This window comes from Suncus etruscus, chromosome 1 (assembly GCF_024139225.1).
Source record: "Suncus etruscus isolate mSunEtr1 chromosome 1, mSunEtr1.pri.cur, whole genome shotgun sequence".
Classification (NCBI taxonomy): domain Eukaryota; kingdom Metazoa; phylum Chordata; class Mammalia; order Eulipotyphla; family Soricidae; genus Suncus; species Suncus etruscus.
The window spans coordinates 188,291,184-188,318,863 of NC_064848.1; the positions used below are offsets into that span (position 1 = coordinate 188,291,184).

At 38.5% G+C, this 27,680-nt stretch overlaps 5 protein-coding genes across 5 annotated transcripts; all 5 read right to left on the reverse strand.

Annotated features, from left to right (window-relative positions):
• Positions 1–3,107: 3,107 nt before the first annotated feature.
• LOC126019919 (keratin-associated protein 9-3-like) lies at positions 3,108–3,482 on the reverse strand. Its single transcript, XM_049781426.1, has one exon. It carries the CDS (start codon positions 3,480–3,482, stop codon positions 3,108–3,110), a length of 375 nt encoding a protein of 124 aa, XP_049637383.1.
• Positions 3,483–5,786: 2,304 nt separating this feature from the next.
• On the reverse strand, positions 5,787–6,296 carry LOC125999581 (keratin-associated protein 9-3-like). The gene is made up of 2 exons (XM_049767662.1): positions 6,119–6,296; positions 5,787–6,082 (listed from the first exon to the last, which is right to left on the reverse strand). Exons 1-2 carry the CDS (start codon positions 6,294–6,296, stop codon positions 5,787–5,789), a joined length of 474 nt encoding a protein of 157 aa, XP_049623619.1.
• A 5,592-nt stretch (positions 6,297–11,888) lies between these two features.
• LOC125999741 (keratin-associated protein 1-3-like) lies at positions 11,889–12,548 on the reverse strand. Its single transcript, XM_049767673.1, has one exon. It carries the CDS (start codon positions 12,546–12,548, stop codon positions 11,889–11,891), a length of 660 nt encoding a protein of 219 aa, XP_049623630.1.
• Positions 12,549–16,848: 4,300 nt separating this feature from the next.
• LOC126019695 (keratin-associated protein 9-3-like) lies at positions 16,849–17,295 on the reverse strand. Its single transcript, XM_049781410.1, has one exon. The coding sequence runs from the start codon at positions 17,293–17,295 to the stop codon at positions 16,849–16,851; it is 447 nt and encodes a 148-aa protein (XP_049637367.1).
• A 3,974-nt stretch (positions 17,296–21,269) lies between these two features.
• Positions 21,270–21,731, reverse strand: LOC126019951 (keratin-associated protein 2-3-like). The gene is made up of 2 exons (XM_049781429.1): positions 21,552–21,731; positions 21,270–21,458 (listed from the first exon to the last, which is right to left on the reverse strand). The coding sequence occupies exons 1-2, from the start codon at positions 21,729–21,731 to the stop codon at positions 21,270–21,272; spliced, it is 369 nt and encodes a 122-aa protein (XP_049637386.1).
• Between the last annotated feature and the right edge of the window lie 5,949 nt (positions 21,732–27,680).

Consider the following 27,680-nt stretch of genomic DNA (forward strand, 5'->3'; position numbering starts at 1 on the left):
GTGATTTGATACATATTTTTTTTCTGTCATGGAAAAATATTCTATTACATGGATGGAGCTGCTTATTCATTTGTCTATTGGAGGACATTTTAGTTGCTTTCACATTTGAACAATTACAAATAAGCTGTTATAAACATTCATGATGAGTTTTTGCGCAAGTGTTAGTTAAGTTTCAGCTTCTTTGGATAATTGCTTAAATAAGGAAAACTTATATTTAGCCTGGTAAGATATGGCCAAACTTCTCTTAGAAGATATATACCATTTTGCCTTCCTACAATTCCTGAAGGAAGATAAAGGGAGGAGGTTACAATATGTTTGGAAAAACATTGTCAGAAATCTGAATCAATCTGAAGGCATGGAAGCCTTTGACACAAAGGACACTTAACAGGAGTCTGCAAAACTATTGAGATGCAGAATTCCAGGCCAAATGCAAGGAGGCTTCCTGAGAGGAGAGGTGGCCGGACTTTCTGGGAGAAGAGGCTCCACTACTGAATCAAAGGCCATGAAAAGACTGAAAAGAAAATCATCAACTACTCCCAAATCCCCCTGAGCAAATACTCTAACAACCAACTAGGGTGGAGGCAGTTTGGGAAAAGTGTTTATAAAGCCAACTTGAAAGAAGGAAGAGTGTGTTTGTGTATCCTATGTGTATATGTTGCCAGTGCTTGTGCTGCCCAGGGTGTATGCTTATGGCACCCACGCTGATGGCACAGAATGCCCAGGAACATACCACCCACATCTCTTCTCTTAGGATGTCTGATTTCATACTTTTATGTACTGGAAAAACTTGTGTGCTGTCTCTTGGTCATGCATCTTAACTTACCTGTGTTGTCTCTCTTTATTTCCAATGATTTTATTGTGCTCTACTGTTTATTGCCTCCTGAAATCCCCTCCCCCCTTTTTTTGGCCACACCAGGTGATGCTCAGGGGTTCCTCCTGGCTATGCACTCAGAAGTCGCTCCTGGCTTAGGGGGACCATATTGGATGCCAGGGGAATTGAACCGTGGTCTGTTCTTGGCTGGAGCTTGCAAGGCAGATGCCTTACCTCTAGTGCCACCGCTCCTGCCCCCTGAAATATTTTTCTGTAAGGGAAAGGCAATGAATCCAAATTGCCTGATTAAGATTAAAACAGACTTTTCTTTCCTGCAAAGAGCAATAGCACAATGGGTAGGTTGTTTGCCTTGTACCCAGCCAACCAGAGTTTGATCCCAGGCATCTCAGATGGTCACCTGAGCCTGTCAAGAGTAAGCCTTCATGCAGAGCCAGGAGTAACTCCCACTGCCACTGGGTGTGGCCCAAAAATCAAAAATAAAAAAGTAAAAGAAAGTTGGGTGGCAGGGATCACCTGCTGTGCAGAACAAGTGGACTTTCTGCATTTGTTCTTGATGGTTGCCTTGTGGTGCTGGTAGGATATCTATGTCTATGCTATGCAGTGTTAAAATCTGCTATCTCCTGAATCTCCCAGGCACTCACTCCTCTGGGTATCAAAAGTAGAAAGAGAAACGTGATAGATATTCTTCTCAAGGCTGCAGCTTTCTTCCCTAATTCACAATAGCCAGTGGGGGAAGCTCCTCTGGCAACATCTGCCATGAGTGAGTTTTGGTTTCCCCACATTCACCTCTCACTTTGTATTTTAGTCATTCAAATAGGAGTGTTAGTTGGATTCCTTTCTACCCACGCTTTCCCTTCTATTAGTCACCTTGAAGGCCCACTTCAAACATTTTTTTTACTATTAAGTCTTCTCTGATGCTACCTGTTGGTCCTGATGTGAACTCTTCCTTTTGGAAAACCTTTTAAAGCCCTTCTGTCTTCGTCTGTGTTACATAAACAAGGCATTATTTTCCACAGCAGTGATCCTAAAACTCCACAACCTGAAAATTCTTAAGGCATTGCTTTGTAATGCTCCCCTCTGTTCTATATAGCTTCTAGTTCATCTTCCTTTGAGTCAATGTAAACATGACATTCAAATGTTTCACTGGTTTTCACAGAAAAAACAGCCAACCCCAAGGATTGCGTGACTCTATAGGTAGTAATCATAGAACAATATTCATGCTCCCCCCAGACTTATTCTTTCCTTTCTCCTTTGTTTTGATAGTTTTTAGAGTAGAACATGTTCCACTCCTTGTTTTAGGTAAAAGTTTCACAGGCTTTTCTGAGAGGCCCTTGTGGTCATTAGTATGCATATCCCATGTAAGCAGAACTATCAAGAAATGATGACTCCCTAAGAGAAATTCTGCCAACCCCTGAAAACTTTATCTCATCATATTATATGCAGTTATCTTCATGTATTTTTAATAGTCATTTTTTTCTTATTGTAAAACTGAAAATGTTTTCTTTTTCATTTTTTTGTTGAGGAAAAACATTTAGCTTCTAAGATGTTTATGTTTAGGTGTACAGTGTTACCACCATCAAAGTGCCACTATACCTCCACTACAGTTCATATGGAGCTATCCTTGAATAATAAGCAACAAATGAAGACATAGACCATGGTTTATTTACACGGTAGAGAACATTTAATAAGATAAATAGAAACACTGAATCAGAGATATATAGAAGTAGCCAATAGGCAAGATCATTATAGTAACATAAAAACAAGCAAGAATAAAATTAGATGTTGAGATATGAAAAAATGGAACATAAATTTGAGAAACTGGATGCTGAAGAAATTCTATTTTCTCTGGCAAACATCTAAAGAATGACTTGACTCTGGTGCCTTTGATGTTGAAAAAAAATATTCAGGTAAACATAAGCTAAAAGTGGATCATGAACAGAAAAAAAATTAGAATGATCATAAGAAATAAAGTCCATAGCATACCAGTGATTTTTTTTGCTCATCAAGAAAAGAAAAAAAGAGTATAGCTAATGTAATTTCATGATCAGCAGGTGGATGTGCACCATCTTTATGTCCATAGTGGAAGAACCAAATAATTACTGTAGAATGGAATCACAACTGTAAGCTTCTTGTACTTAATAAATCCCATAACAAAAACTCAAATGGAAGACTAAGACCTTATAAGTGGCCCAGAGGTGGGAAAAGAAATAACTTATTCAGAGGTAATGTATCCTCGGCAACTAAAAAATCAGCATCATGGCTTTTAGCAGGTGGCCTAGCAGCAGTAGCAGCAGCACTGTGGGCGGCAGCAGGACTGTCCACAGTAGGATGGGCGGCAGCAGGAGGCCTGGGCATGGTGCAGCTGGCAGCAGGTTGGGGGGGTGCAGCTGGCCACACAGCAGGGGGGTAGGCAGGTGTCCTCCACACGGCAGTCAGGGCGGCACCACCTGACGCGGCAGGTCATAGCTCCACCGCTGCCCCCCTGGGCACCACCAAAGCCACCACAGCCAGATCCACAACAGCTGGCCGAGCAGCAGCTGGGCTGGCAGCAGCTAGTTGGGCAGCAGCTGGGCTGGCAGCAGCTGGAGCCACAGTTGCCACCAGTAGAACAGGTGGGGAATCCACAGAAGCTAGTAGTGCAGCAGGCCATGGTGTCTAGAGTTGGGCTGGGAGTTGAGTTGCTTGGAGGAGTTCTTGAGTTTTGATGTTGTCTTCCACGTTGTGCCTTTTATATATCTGGGACAGCTGCTATTTATAAAATTCTTTACATATTTTCCTTGTGTTTTAGTTTAAATTTGTTCTTCAGTGGTTTTCTGATTGGCTTACATTGAAGTGCTTATGACACATGGTGGACAAGCATTTAGAAATTGCTTTGTTTTATAGTTTCAGACTCCTCATGTCAGTCCTCTGCTCTTTGGACTACGTTTGTGGTTTCCCATGTTCAAAGAGTCCTCCCATTTTAGTCCACGTCAGCACCCTCATTTTGTAGAGGGAATTACTCCACATGGCCCTCTGTGCAGAGAGAGCTAAGGCTATGGCAACTGTGCTCTTATTTTTAACTGTTTTTTTTCCCTTCTGGATCCAGAGCTTGAATTCTTTTCAGGTTAGAGCACCTGAATTGAAAGAATAAATTTGTTCATGTCTAAGTTAAAGCTTCCAGCTCAGTCTATTGAGATAATATAGGGTTTAAGTTTGACATTTGGTAGCACATGTATTTCCCTAGTCACTACCAGAAGTAATTCCTGACCACAAAGCCAGAACTAAGCACTGAGCACTGCCAAATATGTCCCTTCCCTTCCCATGATCAACTTCCAACTCATTTTCTCTCACATCACATCAAATGACCATTTGTTCCTGTTCCTTTGATTTCAATCCATTTGAATATGTAAAAATGGTTATTGTTTTCAAGTCAAAATTCATTTTTTGTGTTTGTGTGAACCAAGGGACATAGACTATATAAAGGTACTCTGCAAAGTTCTTAGCTTCTGATATAACCTTATAAATGTTTATTGAATCTGATTTAAATGGGTGGAGTAAAAGGTGTGATTCATGGACGCCTGAGCACTTATTAATGATTAAATAGAATGTTCAAGCTGCAGTGTAGACTCTCTTAAGCAGGAGATCTTGTTATGCTCAAGACAAGATAGGCAAAGATGGAATTATTTTTCTACATTCGGTGCTTGGATTAACTTTATGAAAAAAAGGCATCTTGGAATTGTGACATTTTGAAGAAGTCATGGTTTTCTACTTTATTCTTCTCTGAATTGTATGTGAACTATTACTACCATCCATTAAATGATAAAGGTAAGAGCCAGAAGCTTTTAAACAAATGAAAAATAATTTTCTTCAAAGGTCTTATATTTTGTTCTCTACTAATTTGTATATCACATTCAAATGCTTGAATAAAAATTGAAAAATGGCAAAAAATTTTTTTGTTTTAGATTTTGTTAATTTTTTAACTGAACACCTTTCAGTTGGATTTCAAAATGTAAAATACACTAATTTTTTCCAAAATATATAGGCATTTCAAATACCTAATATTAGAAATATGGGTCTATAAAATGCTATTAGTAGGCCCCTTTGGGTATTGCCAAGGTTGTTGTTGGTTCTCCTCATTTAAATTGTAGGCACACCTTTTATATACAATAAATGGGCAGAACTATATGGAGTTCAACTTAGAGAAAAAATTTTGGGTCAATAGGAATAATCTACTAGACTAATATACAAGAATTATACTTAATATACTAGAAATAGTATCTAACAATATCAAATAGTCATTCTGAAGTCTATTTGGTAGGTACGTCTGGTAGGTTTTAGAATTGGAGCATTGTAAAAGGCAAACATTTTATACCTCAAATTCACTTGAAATAATTAAAAGAGCTTTTATTTTGCTAAACTTGCATAATTAGAATTGATTAGTGCAAGTAAATAAATATTTGAATAAACACAGGTTATTTGGTGCATGTAGCATGTTATTAACATGTTTTTAAGCTTAAGAATTGTATAATTTGTACTAAGTCCTTTAGATTTAGACTTCATAGTTATGCCTTATGTTTATTGTTAAATATATTCTTGAATTGCAACTACAGGGAAACAAATTGAAACATGAAAAGAACACATTTTTTTCTTTGCTCATTTTAACATTTTATTTGACATAAGAGAGGTTGTTCAAGAAGAGAAAAGTAGGGAGGAGATCAGAGATATCACTGAAGAATTACTCCCTCATGGCAACCTGTTCAAGTGAGGCAGGCTCTATTAGATGATGGGCTTACTGAGTCGAATTTAGTCAAAGAGATTCTTTTGACTTCTCTTCTTTTGTAGCAGCTTTTCAACTACTGGATATTTTTCATCCAAAAAAAAAAAAAACTAAAGTCTTTCTCAGACAACCACGAAATTTTGCTATGATTTTCCTATTATTCTTAAGTAAGCTCAACTTTGTTTTTAACAGGCGGGCTTAACAGCAGGTGGGCTCACAGCAGCTGGACTGGCAGCAACTGGGCTGGCAGCAGTAGCAGCAGCACTGTGGGCGGCAGCAGGACTGTCCACAGTAGGATGGGCGGCAGCAGGAAGCCTGGGCATGGTGCAGCTGGCAGCAGGTTGGGGGGGTGCAGCTGACCACACAGCAGGGGGGCAGGCAGGTATCCTCCACGCGGCAATCAGGGCGGCACCACCTGACGCGGCAGGTCATAGCTCCACCGCTACTCCCCTGGGCACCACCAAAGCCACCACAGCCAGATTCACAACAGCTGGCTGAGCAGCAGCTGGGCTGGCAGCAGCTAGTTGGGCAGCAGCTGGGTTGGCAGCAGCTAGGCTGGCAGCAGCTGGGCTGACAGCAGCTAGTAGGGCAGCAGCTGGGCTGGCAGCAGCTAGTTGGACAGCAGCTGGGCTGGCAACAGCTGGAGCCACAGTTGCCACCAGTAGAACAGGTGGGGAATCCACAGAAGCTAGTGGTGCAGCAGGCCATGGTAGAAGAACTTGATTTGAGAGTTGGGTTGTTAAAAGAAATCTTTGAGTTTTGATTGAACCTTCTGCATCTGGCCTTTTATATAATCCCTGAACCCGTGTATTTCCTTAAGTTTTAGCATCTTTCCTTGATACCATTTGCAAAGTCAATCTCTGATTGGCCAATAACTGAGTTGTTTAGAACATTATAAATAGCATTTCAGTAACCAGCTTTGGTCATTGTTTAATTGACTTACTATGTTCCTTTTCTTTTTTTTTTTTTTGCATTTGGATCAAGTGAAGCTTCATACAGAAGCCAATCACAGGGGTGCATCTTTATGAAAGTCACATGGCAGATTATACTTGGAACAACCATCTCCCTGACTGACATTTCTGTGTACTTGTCCTTTAATAACCTATAGACAAAGTTTATCTAAGTTGAATATTTTCTTCCTACCTGATCACTCAACTAAAGTTGATGGGCAAATTATACAGACTTGGAATGACTAACATTTATGCCATCAAAATAGCATCTGAGGAACAATCATCTGCTTAATCAACACCTAAATAAAATATATTTTATAATCAGTTTATGTATAATCATATATTCTATGATCAATTTATGAAACCTATAGGATCATCAGGTTTCTGTCATCAATGTCTTCAAGCATAAATTTAATAATCTCAAATGAAACCCTATATGAATTTTGCCTAAAGATTCTAATTCTGACTCTTCTAAAATATATGCTAGCTATACCTACCTATTTTCTACAAGTCAAACAGTACATATGAATATAAAAAAAAGTTAATATTTTACCTCTTCCACAAAACACATATACCTTCTCTAATTTCTATTCCAGAGATAAGCAATACTAACAAGATGGTGAATATTTTTGACACTCTCTCTCTGCCCTTGCAAACATAAACTAGCATGTTTAAACACATGTATCTTAAGGATTAATAAAATTTGGGTTGCCCTATATACACTTATCTAATATTTTAAAAAATAATAAAACACACACACAAAATTTATTATTTTGACTGTTTTAAATATATAGTTCTCAAGCATTAAGTATGTTCACTCTTTTAATATTATTTAATAGTTCCTATGCACATCTTTATAAGCTCTGAGAATTCATTGTATATTGAATATTGTAGGTGTCTAATATAAGTAATGTCATATAATATTTACCTTTGTGTGATGATTTAGTTTATTTAGCATTATATTCTCACACTGTACCAATGTTGTAAGATGTCACTGAATTTTACTTTTTAGGATGAATAATCTTCTATTGTACTTACATTTTACTTTACAAAAATCTATCCACTAGTAGACATTGAATTGCTTCCAACTTTTGGTTATTGTTAATAATGCTGTCATAGATGTGGAAATAAAATATATCTAGACCATGCTTTCTATTCTTTCTATATCTAGAACTGAAATGTCTAGGTTGGATATAATGGCAATTCTATTGCTCATTCATTTTATACTCCAATACTTTTACCATAGCTACTATAACATTTTATTTTCTCACCAATAGTGTATCAAAGTTTCAATTTATCCATGTCCTTGTCAATTGTTTTAAAGAGTTCACATTGTAATGTACAGGGTTTTATTGTATGTTATTATAATTTTGATTTGCACTTTCATAAAAATTAATGATTTTGAGCATCTTTATTTTTTGTATGTATCACTCTATATTGTCTTTGGAAAAATATATATTCATGTCTTTTTATAAGACCTTTTATTGGACTGTGGTTTTCTTTTTGGGGGGGGGGGTCACACCTGGCAGCGCTCAGGGATTACTCTTGGCTCTACATTCAGAAATCACTCCTGGCAGGCTCGGGGGACCATATGGGATGCCGGGATTCGAACCACCATTCTTCTGCATGCAAGGCAAACACACTACCTCTATGCTATCTCTCTGGCCCCTGTGGTTTTCTTTTCTTGTAGTATCTGCTTTTGTCCAGCTTTAATACCGATCTCATGGAATTAGTTTGGAAGCGTGACTTTCTCTTCAAATTTTAGGAAAAGTTTGAAGAGGTTCCGTGTTAATTTTTCTTTGATTGTCTGGTATAAATCACCAGCACAATATGGTACTTGAATTTTTTTTTATTTTTGGTTGGGGATATTTTAAAAAAATTATTTTTTAAAAAATAAATTGAGTGAATAAACTCAGTCTCCTTATTAGCTATAGATACTCTCCAATTTTCTATCTTTACATATTTCAGTTATGAAAGTTTTTGTTTCTGTGAGTTTATTCACTCAATTTATTTGATCAACTTTGTTGTCTTATCCTATTCATATTGCCCATTCCCCTAATCCTACATAATATTCTTGAATCTGATGATAACACCTGGCATAAAGTCCATTCCTCTATGGATAAACAGTTAATTTTTTATTTTGTATTTTTGAATTTAAAAACTTCAGAATTTAAGCTGAAAGGACTTTGAGTGGGTCCAGCTTTAGGTGATTCTGCATCCTCATCCTCTGATTTAGGGGACTAAATTCTTGACTGAGAACTAAGTCAATTTAGTAAATAAGCTTTTCAAACTGGTTCTACCTTTAAGTGACTGTTCAACCCAACTCAGTAATTCCTTTGAACATTGGGTTGCTCATCTTTAAAAATGATTGTTCAGACATCCCACAATGATCAAGTCTTTAACAATTCTACAAGATTATTTCTTCCTTAAGGTTAGCATGACTTAATGCTTCTGCACCATCTCCCATGTAGACTCTCAGTAAACACTGAGCAAAGGAAGTGTTTTCTTTTTTTGCGGGGGGGGGGGGGGACGACGATTATCTCTGGTAACAATGAACAACTATGAATTTTTCCAAAATCACCTGTCATATTATTTATATATTCTTCTCCATAGAAGTTAATGGTAATAAAGTATAAAAGTGGAATGTAGTTAGAGTCCAGGGGATAGAAGTAACATGTTTTTTTTTTAATTTTTATTTTGACCATATTGGCTTACATATCTTTCACAGTAGTATTTTAGGTAAATATTATCAATGAATCAGGGGAATTTCCATCACCAAATTTTTCCTCCCTCCACCCCCGTTCCCTTCCTGAAACCCATATCCCCTACCCTAAACCCACGGGCTACTAGAGTAAGTGGTCCCCTCTGTGTCTAGCTTACTACTAGTGATCATATATCTAGAAGTAACATATTTATTTCTGTACTATTGTTTAAAGATAGTTTCTGGGTCAGATACAGTTTCTAGATGACATGTTAGATGAAATTTTGTTTATTCTTGTACATTCTCCTTATTCATGTTTTCTGAAATGATATTCATTAAGACATGAGTGAATAAAGCATTACAATTTTAACCAAAATCTACTTAAAATAGTCTTCTTTGTGTCTTTGATTTTAAGTCCCCCAAACCCATGACTTAACCTTGTTTATTATTCTAAGAACCATTCAAATTAATGGAGCTTTCCCAGATATTTGGGTTTACCTTTAAATGGATTCATTATATAAAATTTTATATAAATTTTATTATAAACTCATTGCATATAATAAATATATACTACATATACATATAAATGCGTAAAAAACATATAGAACTGGGGCTGGAGTAGTTGAGCAGTGGTAGGGTATTTGCCTTGCTTGCGGCTGACCTAGGATGAATTGTGGTTTGATCCCCAGTGTCCCATATGGTCCCCCAAGCCAGGAGCGATTTTTGAGCGCATAGCTAGGAGTAACCCCTGAGAGTAACTGAGTGTGGCCCCAACCCCCCCAAACAAAAACAAAAACATAAAGAACTAGGGATGGTACGGGAGTTAAGATGCATATTGTGCATATAACAAAGCCTAGTTGATCGCTGGCATCAAATGACTCCTGAGAATCACTGTAGGTAGCTCTGGAGAACCTCAAGCTCCTCTGTATTCTAGAATCTTATTATTGAACCATCTAACCTTGTGGGCTGAGAATTGCCAAAAATGGCCCTCATGACCTCCTACTTGGAAGTTCCCATCTAAACTAAACTAACAAAACACGTAAAACCAAGTAGGTCTATTTGTTATGAACTAGAACAAAATGTTGATTAATCTTTGTTTCCAGTCTAGAAACTGGAAAGGTATTAAAAGTTTTTCTCCATATTTGGACTATACTTTGGAAATACTAAAAGGCTGCTCCTCACTCTGTGTTGGTACTTGGAGCTATAGGCAGTGCCAAGGATTGAAACTGTGTCTTCTGCATGCAAGGCAAATAGCTTACCTCCTGTTTTCTCCCAATCTTTAGAAATATATTGTTTAGGCAGGGGTCTCAAACTCAATTTACCTGGGGGCTGCAGGAGGCAAAGTTGGGGTGATCCTTGAGTGCAAAGTCAGTAGTAAGCCTTGAACATTGGGGTGTGTGACCCAAATAACTAAAACAAAACAAAACAAAAAAAGATTCCTCTAGGGCAGGGCCACAAAACGATGTATGAAGGGCCATTTGTGGCCTGCGGGCCGCGAATTTGAGACCCCTGAAGAGGAAATGCTTCATCTAATTCTTACTGAAAAATAATTTATTATCTTGCTCTTCAAGTTCTTGGTTTTACTCCATGAGATGCATGAAGTAGTGTGATTTATTAGCACATATTAACACTGTTTAAAAATTCCCAGATAGTACCATGGGGAGGGAGCTTTCCTTGCCTAGTGTTGACCTGGTTTTGATTCCCAGCATCCCATATGGACCCCAAGCCCACCAGGAGTAATTCCTGAGTATTACTGAGTGTGACCCAAAGACAAAATAAAAAGAAAAAGAAAAGAATTACCTGAAAGATTATTACTCTAGGGCTTGAGAAATAGTTCAGATCGCCATATGGGTCCCTAAACCCCACCAAGAGTGATCTCTGAGCAAAGAGTCAAGTGTCATCCCTGAGTACAGCTGAGATTGTCCCCCACCAAAAATATAAAACATCACTTTAATAGTATAAAAAAGCAAGTCATACTCTGTCCCTTATTCAGAGATACTGACATTTATAGAAATATAAATTTAGGAAAGTTTTCCAATGTGAAAGCAGAGTGTGATAATAAAATCATGCTACTTCTGAGACTCCAGTAACCAACTTTGCCATATATTTTTCAATGTGTATGAACCTCTACTGGACTTGATCAAATGTCCTACCATGGTTGAAGAAGATAAGTGTGTGGTATTGTCATGAGCACGCTCAATGAAGAAAAGAGATCTGTTTGCTGAACCAAGTATCTACCTTTTATTGGCTCTTTATTTATTATTCTCCTTTCATAGTAATTGTGATCCGCAGGATGATGGAGTATAGGCAGTGGTTGAATCCATGAAAGACAAATAGTACTTCTCTGGCACTGGGAACACAGAGCCATGAAGCATAAGATCAGATGCTTGTGGAAGGCCTGTCTGAAGCAAACTGGTTTTGCTAGTTCTTGGGTCAAATGTATTTTGGTTTCAAATTTGTATTTTGATCGCTCCTCACGGACGAGATCAGTCTTCCCTATATTGAATAGAATCACACAGGTCTGTGTAAACGTTTGATTCTTTTCCAAAAAGGCAAACAAAAATTCGAGTGGTTGAGGGATGGATGAAGAAATGATTAATTCATAGATTGAGTTAGAAGTTAAGCCTTGAGAATGTTTAGATAATCATCTTAGCTTTTAGTAGCTGGCTCATTGCATGTGGGCTGGGAGCAGGCAGGCTGGGAGCAAGAGGGCTGAGAGCACGTGGGTTGGGAGCAAGTAGGTTGGGAGCAGGTGGGTTGGGAGCAAGTTGGCTGGGAACAAGTCGCCTGGGAACAGCTGGATTGGGAGCAGATGGGCTGGGAGACTATGGCTTCAGAGCAGCTGGTCTGGATGCAGGTGGTCTTAGTGATGGTAGGCTGGCAGCAGGCTGGACGGCAGCAGGACTGTCCACAATAGGATGGGCGGCAGCAGGAGCCCTGGGCATGGTGCAGCTGGCAGCAGGTTGGAGGGGTGCAGCTGGCCACACGGCATGGAGGCAGGCAGGTGAAATCCACTCGGCAATCAGGGCGGCACCACCTAGTACGGCAGCAGGCAGCTACTAAGCCACCCTTCTGGCCACTGCTAACATTACTGGTTGTACAGCAGATAGGCTTACAGCTGTTGGTAGTGCAGCAGGTAGGCTTACAGCAACTGGTCGTGCAGCAGGGAGGCTTGCAGCTGCTGGATGTGCAGCAGGTAGGCTTACAACAACTGGTTGTGCAGCAGGGAGGCTTGCAGGAGCTGGAGCCACACGTTTCCTTCGTGGTGCAGCTGGGGATTCCACAGAAGCTGGTGGTGCAGCAGGCCATGGTGTCAGGAATTTGAGAGCTCAAGAAGTTTTGCTAAGACTTCCAAATTGTGCCTTTTATAAGTCTTATCCAGCTGCTGTTTACATAGTTTCCAAAGCCCTTCCCTGTTTGTGTTTAAACAACTCATCTCCAAAGGATAATTGGCCTGTTTCCAAGTCATTTGTCCAACTTTTGGAAGTCTTTAGAAGTTGATTTTATTTGTTCTTCAATTAGGTTCTTTACTTCTAAAGGGAGGGCAAAGAAGTCAAGTAGTCATTAGTTTTCAAGTAGTCATTAGATTTCTTTGGGTTCATCACCTCTAAGTTCCCATATTTGTTCCAATTTTTCATTGTCCCAAAAATAATTGGTCGATGTCTCATTTGTAAGGAGTGTTAATAATGCTCAATGTTGGTTCTTATAATTGAGCTCTTGAGTCTTACTCGGCAGCTCAATTTTCAACCATATGACCTTGAATGTCGAATTGCTACCTCTGATCTTCAATTTGACTGTGAAGTAAGACAGAAAGAGATGCTTTCTTCAGAGCATTAGAAATGTGGATAAAGTCTTACTATTGATAACTATTTTGGAGCTCCTAAAATAAATCCAGGCAGTCCTGAAATTGCTCATGTACCAATTCATTAATTTTTTCATAGATTACTATGAAGTAGATAACACCATCATCCCATAATTAATGTAAGAAAATAGAGCTAAAACATATTTAAAATCCCCAAGTTTACACTAGCAAGTGGCAAATCTGAAAACTGAACTCACACCATCTGATTTCAGACTAAACACTTTAAACCTCCATAGTCAATTCCTTTTTCTATACAGAAGTCATTCTAAAGAAAACCAAAGGGAAAAAAGGCAGACGTGAAAAGGTATCCACCTTCTTAAAAGCATATTTTAAAATAAAGAGAAGAAAGAGGTCAAAGTGAAGAATCTATTAAGTATTTGAGTATATTCATATATACAAATTGTTTCTATTACACTTTTGAGAGTTATTTAATTCATATCTAAATTCAGTAGACTCTTTGATACTAAAAGATGTATTCATCCCTGATTGTTTGAGGGATTGAAATATATAATATATATATATATATATACATATATATTAATAAGGGAGCAGCAGCACTTCAGGTAAGACCTTCATTTAATTCTTTTTTATAATATTCTTTTGGTGTTGGGGGTCACACCTGGCAGTGTTAGGGACTACTGACTCCCCCTTTGGAACTCAGCCTTGGTCTGAAGATAGAACCTGGTCTCCTGCCCTGTGAACCACATCTTTTGGTTTTCATTTTTGTGCTTGTCTATTGTGACAGTTTTCAATATCTCTCTATGTGCACAATTTAGCTCAAATATTCATGCTTCTTGTCTTCAATTTCTCTGAGAGGAACACTAAGATGTATTAGTGAGGATTGTTCGGAGAAATAAGTCTGCTTCTGGCAAAGGACTTTATTATGAAAGATTGACTCATGCATTTATGGAATCCAAGGGTTCTATGATCTGTTGACTACAAGTTGAAGGTTCAAGAAAATGGATGCTATCATTCCACTCTAAACTTGAAGGTTTGAGAACCAGGGAAGCCTTTGGAATAAGTTTTAGTGTAAGATGAAGGTTCCCAAAGTAGGAGTACTATGATCCCAGGTAGGAAAGGATGGATGTTTTCATCAAAATAATAGAGAAAAATGGCCCTTTTATGCCATTTGTCCTCTTTAGGCCTCAATGGATTCACTGATGCCTACCTGCATGGGTGAGGACCAATGGGGTTGCTCCACTTGCAGATTTAAATACTAATCTCTCCCAGAAATATTTTCTTTTTCCCCCAGAAATATTTTCATGGAATCACCCAGAAACAATGTATTGATGATCTGTACTTCTCTTAAGTGGTCACATTGAAATAAAAATAAATAAAGTTAACCATCAATAAGATGTGACATTAAGGGCTCCTCTTTCTCTGCACAGAATGGATACTAATCAAATATCCCCTTACCTCTCCTAAATAAATTAAGAAAATAAAGTTTTATCACAATCATTCTTCCTATGACATAACTGCATGTCTTGATTAGTTCAGACCAAATCAGTAAGAATTAGTATTTATTTGTGAGGTCTCCCTGATTATATTTTTATTCTGTTTAAATATAAGTTGCCTCTTGGATGGGGGATGAATTGAGTAGCTTCACCTTAAAACATTTTAAACGTCATTTTCTTTGGTTTTTATTACTTCATAGAATTCAGACCATTCCAGTTCTCTAAGAATTATTTTTGAATGAATGGTTACTTACTACTGATATAAAAGGTATAGTTTTGTAGTTATAAGTTTGGGAATTCTCTCAATTGCTAAAACTTGAGTTTACCAGTTGCTAATCATATTAATCTATCTTATTAGATTACCAATATAAGAAATAGTTAATACCAGCCAAATAAACCATGATTTTTAACTCATATTTTTAGTATTTCTGTTCTGAATTTTCATCTTAGAAACCTTTGCTTAAACATATTTATTTTGGGCTCACCATCATACACATTTGGGACTAAAACAAAAGAAAACTACTTTTTTTGGGGGGGGGTTCACACCCAGCAGCACTCAGGGGTTACTCCTGGCTCTATGCTCAGAAATCGCTCCTGGCAGGCTCAGGGGACCATTTGGGATGCTGGGATTCGAACCACTGACCTTCTGCATGAAAGGCAAACACCTTACCTCCATGCTCTCTCTCCAGCCCAAGGAAAACTAGTTTTAAATATTTTTATTAAAAGTGCCGTAGTAAAATTCGAGAACTTTCTCTTACCCCAACTATTTATTCTAAGCCAAGTATCGAAGTATTTCTCATTTCTCCTGAATATTATCTGGGCCTTTTTAATGCTTATGCTGAAGTCCCACTAAGTAAAACATCCACCCAATATAAATCTTTCCAACCCAATGGAAGAAAAGGTTGAAGAGATTGAAGCTATTGTTTTTGACTGTATATGCTGTGCTCTATTGGGAGTTCTGTTCACTCAGGAGAAGAATTTCATCTTTTTTCCTCACAAAGATTCTAGAAGTTCAATAAACTAGGTAGTATTCACATTATGTCTAACCAAAGGTGGCACCATTTTATGCCCATGAGATACTCATTTAAATCATACTTGCACTAGACATTTATTTTCTATTTCACAGTATGTGAGATAATTATGTATATATCATAAAAATATCAATTGGTATTTCTCTCAGTTCACTGAGAGCACTGGTATAACCAAGAATTGGTAAATTGAAAATGATGGTCACAGAGATTTCTTTATTGCAGGGTATCTGCAGTAAAAAATAGTTTCATGGTTATTCTAGCATATTCTATGAATCTTCAGGATAGCAATAGTGTATAGATCATCATTTGACTTGAGTATTTTCTTTACCCTCAAGCATCAGTAGGAATCTGCTTAGAGAATGAATTATCTTATATATGGAAAGGACAGAGTACATAATAAAACGCATCCTTTCCAGGTTTGAAGTAGGTGCCAGTCCAGTGAAGGAATTTTCTAAGAGTTTATACATTACTACAAAATGACAATCAAAAATTCTGATAGATTTGACAATACTCAGGAAGCTAGCTAGCATGAGATTTCTTATTTGTAAACGGGATCTTCTGGAAAAGTTAGTCCATCCAGTTGCTCATCAGAGAACCTTAAGAAGCAGTTCCAAAATTCTAATATATGCATTTAAGCACATATTTTGAACTGAAGAAAATTGAACCACTCAGTGGTAAAACAATAGAAAACCAAGTTTAAAGATCATCATCAAGATTGGGTGGGGTCGGAGGAAAAAGATAATCAACAAAAGCATAATAGCCAAGAAACATCACAGACTCATACCACATTTATTGAGGTTTCAAAATACTCAGTACTCCAATAATAATTTTTAAAACTCCAAAGAAAGGAAAGCACCAATGGTTTTGTTACTGAAGAATGAACACTTTTTATTAAAACCAAACTGCCATCAGCTGTTGAAAAAACACTTCAGGTTATATTTATAGAGAACTTGCAGATTTCTATTTCCATTGTAAGACTTCTGTTGCTATCGAGGTCAGTGAAATATAGTTGGAGTCTATTTAGAATCGCCTTTATCTCTTAGAGAAATTAATGTAGCTGCATAAACACACTACAAGTTATACTCTGGTTATTGGTGCTCAGAAGTCCATTCGATTCTGCAGCTATTGTTTTAATGGGCTCTTATCTCAGGATCTTGATAAAATGAAGTTTTTCAATGGGAGGGCTGGCATCAGGAGGGCTCAACAGTAGGTGGGCTCACAGCAGGTGGGATGGCAACAGGTGAACTCAATAGAAAGTAGGCTCAGCAGGTGGGCTCGCAACAGGTGGGCTGACAGCAGTAGCAGCAGCACTGTGGGCGACAGCAGGACTGTCCACAGTAGGATGGGCGGCAGCAGGAGGCCTGGGCATGGTGCAGCTGGCAGCAGGTTGGGGGGGTGCAGCTGGCCACACAGCAGGGGGGCAGGCAGGTGTCCTCCACACGGCAGTCAGGGCGGCACCACCTGACTCGGCAGGTCATAGCTCCACCACTGCCCCCCTGGGCACCACCAAAGCCACCACAGCTAGATCCACAAGAGCTGGGCTGGCAGCAGCTAGTTGGGCAGCAGCTGGGCTGGCAGCAGCTAGTTGGGCAGCAGCTGGGTTGGCAGCAGCTAGACTGGCAGCAGCTGGGCTGGCAGCAGCTGGAGCCACAGTTGCCACCGGAAGAGCAGCTGGGGAATCCACAGAAGCTAGTGGTGCAGCAGGCCATGGTGTCTGGAGTTGGGCTGGGAGTTGAGTTGCTTGGAGGAGTTTCTGAGTTAAGACTAGCTTCTTGTTCTACTTCAGGCCTTTTATAGGCCCTGGCTTGTTCTGTGTTATGATAATGGGTAGCATTTTTATCTGGTTACTCTTTAAGCAAGTGTTCTAGTGCCCTTTGATTGTTCAAATGCTGAATTATTATTAATATAGCCCCAAATTGGTCTCCAAATTGGTCTTTCCTTATTGCCCAGACAGTACTCATCAGAAATGTTTGTCCTTGGTGGAAAAATAATGTTTAATTTCTGAACAATGCTGTCACTTCCCTCCAGAGTCCCAAACTTATTTCTGCATATATGATTAAGTTACCTGACACAGTGACTCCCACTCATAAAACAATGTAGTTTGGGGGTCATCTTTACCAGACCTCAACTCTCCATAAAAATTAAAAACCGCCAGTCAATGCTTATACAAGTCTGTATTTATATTTGCTAGATAAATAACACCATTTTCTCTTGTTTTCTCCTCTGTTTGAGGACTGTATGTGGCACAAAGCTTGGACTTATTCTTAGGTCTGGACTAAGAGATCACTCATGGAGGGACTAAAGGGTACTGAGGATTGAATTCAGATTGGCTATATACAAGGCAAGCACCCTACCCATTGTACTCTCTCCACCCTCATATTATCATCTCTTTGATAAAAAATATAGAAATAGATAAATTACACATTCATAACCAGTTCCAGAGCTTTCCAAAAATTCAATCTCTCAACTTCATACATTAGGACTTGGAGACACATTTATTACTGAAGAAGTTATATATCAGAGAAAAATACCCGTTCTGTTTCAGTTTATTGTAGACAGAAAGAAAATAAAAGGATTAAAATTCATTACTATATTAAATTATGAAAGATCACACCAAAATGTAAGTGAAATTTATACTTTTCCCTTAAAGATAAAATTATCTATTGCTGTGCAAATTATCTGGACAGGACATATTTTTCTCAAAATGGTATTTATCTTCATTTTATACCTGGATGGCATTTATATACCTGTAGCCTAAGAACATATATCAAACCAATGAACACAACAATAACATTTATGAAGTGGAACTAATGATGAAAAAGCAGCAGTTGGAAAATATTTTTTTGGATCTTAATATTTATGAAACAAGATAGGAAAAGGCTAACCAAGAATAATTCAACCATCATGAGTGCAAAAAGAATAAAATAAATTTCAGAAAAATTAAAATAAAAAATTCTTGGTACTGCTAAGAAAGATTATGATTTCCTGTACATTTAGAGTTTTATGGGAAAGATGAAAAAATGTGGTAGGGGCCGGTGCAATTGTACAGCCATAAGGTATTTGCCAGGGTTAGATCCTTGGTGTCCCATATGGTCCCTCAAGCCAGGAGCAATTTCTGAGCGCAGAGCTAGGGGTGATTTCTGAGCACATAGCCAGAAGTAACTCCTGAGCATCACTGGGTGTGGCCCAAAAACCAAAAAAAAAAAAAAAAAATTGGTAGACAGAAGAATGTATCATCATTGCTTGTGGTAGAGTTCTCTGACCCCCTCCAGTAGTAAATAAAAGTACATACTTAACTTTTACAAGGTGAAGGTATTGGTTTGTAGAGAGGCAAAATTACACTAAAATCCAATGCATGTCATAATCAATAAAGTAAGATAAACATCAATAAAGATGTTGATATGTCCTCTGTTAACCATGACTGAATGAGGCTGGAGAATGATTTAATGGAATTAATGACTAGTAGAGGCCAAAACCTATCTATATTCATTTAATCTTTATAAAGTGAAAAACTAAATTTTTTATTTTTTATTTATTGTATTTTTTTTGTTTGGTTTTTGGGCCACACCCGGTGACGCTCAGGGGTTACTCCTGGCTCTGTGCTCAGAAATTGCTCCTGGCTTGGGGGACCATATGGGACAAACCTCAGCTCATCCTAGGTCACCTGCATGCAAGGCAAACACCTTACCGCTGCGCTGAGCCACTGCTCCGGCCCCAGGACACTGAATATTTTATAGCTTCTGTTGATTAAATCCCATTATGCTCTTGAAGATTATGCTGACAAGAGCTCCATATCTGCTTCATATCTTGGTCAAGCATGCAAATGGACATAAAACGTCTAGGAGTAGAGAAAAAATGTCAAATGTAGAACCATTCACCCTCCAAGTTTTAAACTGGAGCATTGCTGCTATTAATATGCTTATTACTTTTCATTTCCTTTCAATGGTAATTGTTGTTAGGATAATTTTGAGTTGAAGATTGGCTGTTTTAGGGAGGTGAAGTGAAATGGTAGATGCTTTTTTCTTCTAACACAGCTACTTACTCTAATGGATAACATGACGAATTAGATACGAAGCTTCTGGCCCTCTTTTCCTGTTTTATTTTAGCTGATTTCTAAAGTGAGTTAGTAAATAAACACTTTTTACCTCATTAAAAAATACATGTTATGGGGCCGGAGAGATAGCATGGAGGCATTTCCCTTACATCCAGAAGGATGGTGGTTCGAATTCCGCCATCGCATATGGTCCCCCATGCCTGCCAGGGGCAATTTCTGAGCACAGAGCCAGGAGTAACCCCTGAGCGCTGCCGGGTGTTGACCCAACCCCCCAAAAAAGTACATATTATAATAACTATTTATAATGGGGCAAATACACATTGGAGTCATAATTTTAAGCACATGGTAAGTTTAAATACATTTTTTAAAATTTTATTTTATTGACATCATTGTGATCTAAAAAGTCCTTCATAATTGAATTTCAGATACACAATGAATCAGGCCATTCCCACCACCAGTGTCGATTTCCCTCTACCAATGATCCCAGGGTGCGTCCTACACCACCATCCTTTGCCCCCTGGTCTGCCATTCTAACAGGCCCATTTTTTAAAGATTCCCGTGTCCCTCATTCATATTAGTTAATGCCTGTTTCTGGGTTTCCATGTTTCCCATATTAGGCCTCACCTATCCCTGGACATTACATAGTTAAGATCTGAGCATCCCTAGACCAAGGCCTTTTGATTTATTTCCAGATAGTTTTTTATTATATGTTCAGTTATGGGGCTTCAGTTTGGAACCAGCTTCTAAGAATCAACCCACTATAAAAATCCCATCATGTATTGTATAATCTCATGGCTATAAACAGACCTACAATACTTAGTACATCAAGGTGTTAAGGAAATACTTTTTTACTATTCAAAGCATTCAGTATCTACTAATGTGTCTGCCATTATTCTTTACATGTGCTGCACCAATATTTTCTTTTAAATACTATTTTTTAAACACCTTCTCCCAGTAACCTTCGGTATAGTTTCTATGATTGAGTCCCAAGTTTTCTGGCCTGCACGCTGACTTCTGCACCTTCATAAAACACTATCGCCTCCTTCCAGGATTTCTTAATCTCCTCAAACACGTCTTTCCCACTGTCACCCACCTACAGTGTGTCCTACTTTTATTTCCACATACTCTCTATTTTTTTTGACTTAAGGTCTTGTGAATTTTATTCATCCTCCTAGAAGATGCCTGAAGAGGAGTGTTTTTCACTAGATATTTGCATCTATCTGTCTCCCATACTATGTCTATGAGGTGTCTCATAGATGATAGACTAGTGGGATATTTTTGCTCAGCTCAAAGGCAATCTATCTATCATCTATCTATCTATCTATCTATCTATCTATCTATCTATCTATCTATCTATCTATCTATCTAGAATATAGAATAAACAAGTCAAACAAAAGCTGAATTTACTAGATCAAGGATGTGTTTATTGGAAAGTTAGCATGACACCAGACCCAAAATCTTTGTTGACTGGGAAAAGGAATGTTATTGTTTCAAATTGGAAAACAAGCCAAGTCTTGGATGAGTTCTGGATTTCCATACAATCTCCTGGTTGGCCTGGGGTCTTGAAGATGGGGAGATGGCTTGTACAGAAGACTGGTTACTTGCTTAGACAGTCCAGTGTGCAACTGCTCAGCAGCAGCAGCAAGGCTCAGAGGTCCTGCAGGTGGTGCGGCAGGGGGCAGGCTGGCAGCAGGGAGGGCGGCAGCAGGGAGCCTGCACAGAGATGGGCTGGCAGCAGGTGGAGGCCCAGCAGCAGGGGCGGCAGACCACAGCCGTGCAGGATGTGGGGCAACAGGTGATGGGGCGGCAGCAGCCTTCCTGCGTGGAGCAGGGGTCACAGCAGGTTGAGTAGTGGCAGAACACGGCTGTGGACGACGTGGGGCAACAGGAGATGGGGCGGCAGCAGCCGGCCTGCAGGGAGCAGGGGTCACAGCAGACTGGGCGGCGGCAGGGCTCGCAGATGGGGCGTGTGCAGTGGGGCACGCAGGTCACAGGGCGACACACGGTGGTCTGGCAGGACACTGGGCGGCAGCAGCAGGGGTCGCGGCAGCAGCAGGGCTGGCAGCAGGAGCCACAACAGGAGCCAGTCATGGTGCTGGTGTGGGACTGGATGAGTGGGACTGATGAGAGGACTTGAGTATGTTCAGGGATAAATATCATCTTTTTCCTCTCTGGGGCCCTTTATATACCCTGCACAGGTGCTCATGGTCTTTTGTTTATTATTTTAGCCAATAAGTAGAATTTTGTCTTGACTAATGGTGGAATGGTTGGTGACTCACTCACGGTCTTTATAAAAGAACTCTTGTTTATCCCAGATAGAAATTATTCATGCTGATCGTATTCATGCTGATCGTCATTAAAATCTTAGCACAGTCATTTGAAATAACTGCTCCCGATGCTACTATTTTTGGGTACAAAGTCAAAGTAGGCTCATTAAAAGCAAGCAAAGATTTCCTAAAAAACTGTAATTTGAAAAGAGAAGGTTAAACATCCAGGAATTTCTAGAGCATGGACTAGATCTCATTCTTGATCTTCTAGGATCACTGAAAAGTCTACGCTTGACTCTGTCAGGTTTAAACATTTTCTTCTGTATGGATTCTGTGGAAATTCATTTATATAGCACATGATTTGATAAGTTACTTATGCCTTGAAAGGAACTGCAACTCATTTACTTGTGTGGGAAAGGCAAAGTAATATTGCAAACCAACCCTGGGAACATTAGTAGCTTCAAGATTTGCAGGCATTTTACCCCAAATCTAACTTTATCTTTCCAACAAAAGAAACTGATTTTGCCTCTGAGATTTTACCACTGGGACATAACTTTTATGCTTGTTTTTCTTGTGTGTGGTTAATGAAGAATTATGTCACATGAAGGTTTTTCCTAATATATCTGGGCATAGTTGCTAAGATTGTGAAGCAAAATGGTGGATGCTTTTTTCTACTAACACAGCTACAATATGTAACCCACTATGTAGGGGAGGCAGCTTGCAACAGTAGGCAGTTGATCTGCCAGGCCACTGACAAGGGTTGATGACACAGACAGGGAGGAATCATGCCCAAGAAATTGCAAGGGGGAAAGTTTCTCATCACCTGCCAGCTTTATGCTTTATGCCCTTCACCATTCATCAACTAGGACTTTAGATTATTCTGAAATTGAACCTTCACTCAAAAGAATATGTTTCAGACCCTGGAAATGAAAGGGCCCCACCTGAAATTTTAAACGTATCTTAAAACTTTAAAGGAATGTAAATTTACAGAACAAACAGGAAGAATCCAGAGTCAGCTCTGAAGACCTGTCATTCACTATTCTTCTTTCTGTTGCCTATGACTATGTGGGATGTTTTTCCAAAATAGTAAACTAAAATAAAAATGTATATAATATTCTCTTTGTTTTATCCTATATACCATATCAGGTTATAATGGACAAATACTATCATGTATTAAGGTATCTGATATGATTTTTTGACATGCATGTATTTTGCAAAACACTTTATCCAACTAAGATAAACATCCTTTACAGAATGATTATTTTATTGTTGTTTTGGTGGGGAAAATCTAGTATTTATTTTGAATCTAGAATATTCATCCCCAGGCGAAATTTTCATCTCCTTACTGCCTCACTGGCACACCATTAATTAGCCTGAAAAAATGTCATTAACATTCACTTTGTGAGCAAAATAAGGAACCTCTGTTGAGACTTGCTATGGATTTAATAGCCAGAAAAGTTAATATTGTGGATGCACCACACTAAACAGCAATAAGACCTATAATTTATTGAAAACAGTCCATAGAAACTTGGACAAAGACAAAAACAAACAAACAAAATCAACCATGCTAGAGAACAATTAATTTGGGGAGAGAAACATACTTCTTACTGTCCTTAATGCAAATGTCTGACTTGTTATAATGCTGAGGCAGACTGGCAGACAGGCAAAGAATCTGAGGAAGAAAAATCAAGGCGTGGGTCTGAAACAGAGTTATCTTGCCTTACTATGATCCTTACTTGGATCCTAGGTTCAGTATTTAAATGACTCTCCTAATTTAAGACCAGCCGGGGGCTTCAACTCCAAAGAACCTAAACTCAAAAGGACTTAAACCCAACCCAAAGTCAATGACTGATTTTTTTCCCCAATATAAGGCCTGGTAAAACTCCAAGAGTACATCATCAGGGCTCAAAATTCCTTCCCCTTAACAATGCCCTAACAAGAAACTCACATCTTAACCTTAACCCTGACATAAATACCTTAACTCTGACATAAGAAGCCCCCAATATAACAAGTTTGTAAAAACCTTGTTAAACTGGCTTTGCAAAGCAAGTTGTGTATTCTTTTTGAGAATTGCTAGCCAATTTGGGTGCAAGTAATTTCTTTCTTTTAGTATATAGGGTTCCCTCCCCTCTTTCTCATATTTTGTAAATAAAACTATTTCATATCATGACTTGTCTTCTCCAGAAATTCTTTTCTGCAACATGTAAACAATAGCCTACACCTGTCTGTATAGAGATAAGGTATGATTTCTTTTCCCTCTCCTTTTCTCCTCCCAGCACATATCTCCTTCAAAATGAACTCGGTCTTTTCTGAACATCTATGATTATAATTACATTTTAGTAAGAAACTTACTACATTTTTTCCATTATTTATTGCCTTTCAACTTTAAAAACTAGTGTAACTTTGCTCCTTCTCTTCCACCCCCCCCCCACTTCACTGGGGTTATGTAAAGCTAAAACAGAATAGCTTGGGACATATAATTTGGAAGATATAAAAACCTCCTTCTGTAAGGTGTTGTCCTTTTGCTCTGATTAAGTCAAAGTAGAACTTTTAAAATACTTTTGCACAGATAAGGAACCCAGGCCTTTGGCAGGATAGTACCAGCCAGTTTAGAATGTAGTTGAAACTTCACATTTGAACCTTCAGCCTCCTTGATCTTTGAGGAAAATCATCTCCTTGAGGCTGAGTCTTTTAATAGCCATACTAAGACCCATACTAAAGATGAATGTGGATACTAAAAGACACAGCTTGAAGAGGCTATTCTTCCATTTTCTGTACTGGTGATAAATATGCTCCTTACTTTCCCATGCTTCATGTTTTTCCTTTTGACTATAAATAAACTTCCTTAAAATTGTTAAATTATTTATGTACCAGCTGTAATATTATTCGTTGCTACTGGGCATAAAGCCAGACCCTCACCATTCCCTCTATTTAAAACTGTTCCCCAGCCTATGCTGGTGAACATCCTCCTCAACTTTAATTGTTTTGTTTTAGGCAGATGGATGGGGGCTAGGGGAGAGCACACTTGTAATGAATTTTGGAGAATTAATAAAACAAGCAGAAAATGCCCAGCCCTTAGTAGCCCAGAGTTATGAGAAGAAGAACCCTTTGGGATACAAATGATCTTTGAAGACAGAGAAACCTAGTGACCATCCAGAGAAGGATTGAGCCCTGAAAAAAGGGGAATAACCTCGAGGAGAATTTAAAGGTCATAATAGAAATCTGTACAGGCCATGAAGTGTCCAAAGTTTTCACTGTGGCAATACCCTTACTAACTCATATATTCTAAGAATTCTAGAAAATTTGGAGATATTATAGGTAAAATTCTCTCGATAGCCATTTCTATCATTTCCCCTCTGAAGAAGTTGTTTTCCCTCTTAAAAACTTATTTTTCTCTCTCTTCCCGCATATTCTTTTAGATGTCTCAATTAAAACTATTTACTTCACTATTTTTCCTATTTTAGAAATTTTTTTTCCTGCAAGTGCAATGTATGTCCTGGAATATTTGTGCTGAGATGAGAACTGATTTTCCTTTTCCTGCAAAGAAAAATTCCTTGCTCCAGCCTGAGCCCACAGCTAGAAATGTAGGTGTCTGAGAACAATTTAAATTGCAGGAGCAATTTGTTGACTGCTTTGTGGAGCTGATGGGACATGATTGTTCATGTAGTTTAGATGCTTGGAGCAGACTTTACCATTACAAACCCACTCCAGGCATTTTTCTGGATGGTCTAGTGGATTGAGTAGAAAGAAGGAGGTATAATAATGGGTACAGATGTTCAGGTTCATGTCCCCAAGAAGTCAATATAAGAAAGCAAGAGACTGGAGATCAAGTGGCTCAATACAGAAAAGACTTGGAGAAAGAGAAAGGAAAAATAAGGCAGAAAAACTTCTAGATTATGGTATTTTAAGAAGGATTCCATAAAAAGGCTGAAGTCTTTCCCCCTTAAAACAAAAATGAATGAGTGAGAATTTCTGTATTTTGTTTCCAAGAATGTGGGCCATTAAAACAGGGGAGAGGATATTGAGATTATTCTCATTTGGTGTCTGACTTTTTAGATTATGTGACTTTCTAGATTTATTTTTAGGTTATCAGGTACCTCCCAGGCCACCTTGTGACACATTGTGATATTCCATATTGAGAATTCCCTTTCATTAGGGCTATAGTCCTAATCTTACCTTGCCTGTTCCCTTTATGTCCCTATCAGAAGCACTGTTTTCTCAGGACCATCTCCATTGCTCTCCTTTACTGTTCACCATCAACAGTTTCATTTAATTGTTCCTTTGCTTTTTCTAGGATGTATACCTCTCTCCTGGGGTTGACCACTTGCAAACAAATACCTTAATCCTGACTGCTGTCTTACGCATTCTAGTATAACCTCTATTCTGCAACTCATGGGCAAGGAGTGATTCCAATGTCCAACTTGCATTATTTAAATACTGTTTTGAAGTTTCTAGCAGCCTCTGTAATGATACTGTTGCTGGTGTGTAGGTAAAGTGGGGAGTGTGAGAAAGGTAGATTCAAGAAAAGAGAGTGCTTTCACCTCTCTCTTTGATTCCTTTAGTCACCAGTGCCTGGGGACATGCCTGGCATGGGTCAAGATTGGCAAATCACTTGCACAGATGGACATTCATGTCCCACCACTCCACAAGGCAGCTGTCAAACTGTACCTGAAGTCCACCTGTTTTACACAGTGTGGAAAATGATTCCTGCCACTGATTGTTCAGCAATCCATGGATTCAGGCTGCAGTGAAGAATTGTTCTTTCCAGGAAAGTAAAATCAGTCCTAATCTTGGCATAAGGGTCCATTGCCGTTCAATCACAGAAAAGTTTCAGAAGGAGGCAAAATAGTCAAGCAAAATAGTATTCAGTAAATGAAATTTACTTAGAAACATGTGAAGGGTGTGACTAGAGAGATAGTACAGCAGGTAGGGCACTTGTCTTGCACCTGGACAACTGGGGCTCACCCCCAGTGTGTGTTCTCCCCCCAGGTGTGGCTCAGCTTTTCCTCCAAATAAAAATAACAAAAATATAAGGTATACGACTTCAGGGAAGAAAGAAAATGAATTGGTGATGGATTATTTAGAGAACAAGATTTAGAAGTGGGATTTGAAAGTCTTATTATATTTGTATAACACAATAAAACTTGAACAGATGAGAAATTCTTCATCTTTCTTTTCTTCTTTTGATGATTCAGGGCTTCTCAAGGCCTTGTGCTTTACTACATAAATCGTCTCTTCTGTCCCAGAGGGATTATTTATTCTGAGAGAGCAAATTAAAAAAATTTCTTTCTGGAAGGAATCTATTCTTAGGGAGCAAGTTTTGAACACTGTGAGATGAACACAGAGGATTTGGGATCTGACATATCTTAACTGATAAATCATCTAGAAGGTTTGAGAGGATTGATGCCAATTTTGAAAGAAAGAAGCTTTGCAGTGGGTAACATGCTATCAAACAGCATTGTAAACTACAGTAAACCCTTTTATGAAAGAAGGAATCAATCAATGCAGCAAATTTTATTGTCATCTTACTTGAAAAAATTGTTTAAATACCTGCAGCCTTAAACAATAAATAAAAAAAAAAACTTGACCCAATATCTCCAGCCATTGATGCCAAAGCCAAGGCCTTCTTCTATCAAAAAAGATCATAATTTGCTCACACAAAGATATTCTTGGCCACAAAGTTCTTTTAAACTAAATGATATGAATATATTTTAGACATGACATTTTTGTGTAATAGATTATAGCACAATGCAAACAAAACTTTTCTTTGCTC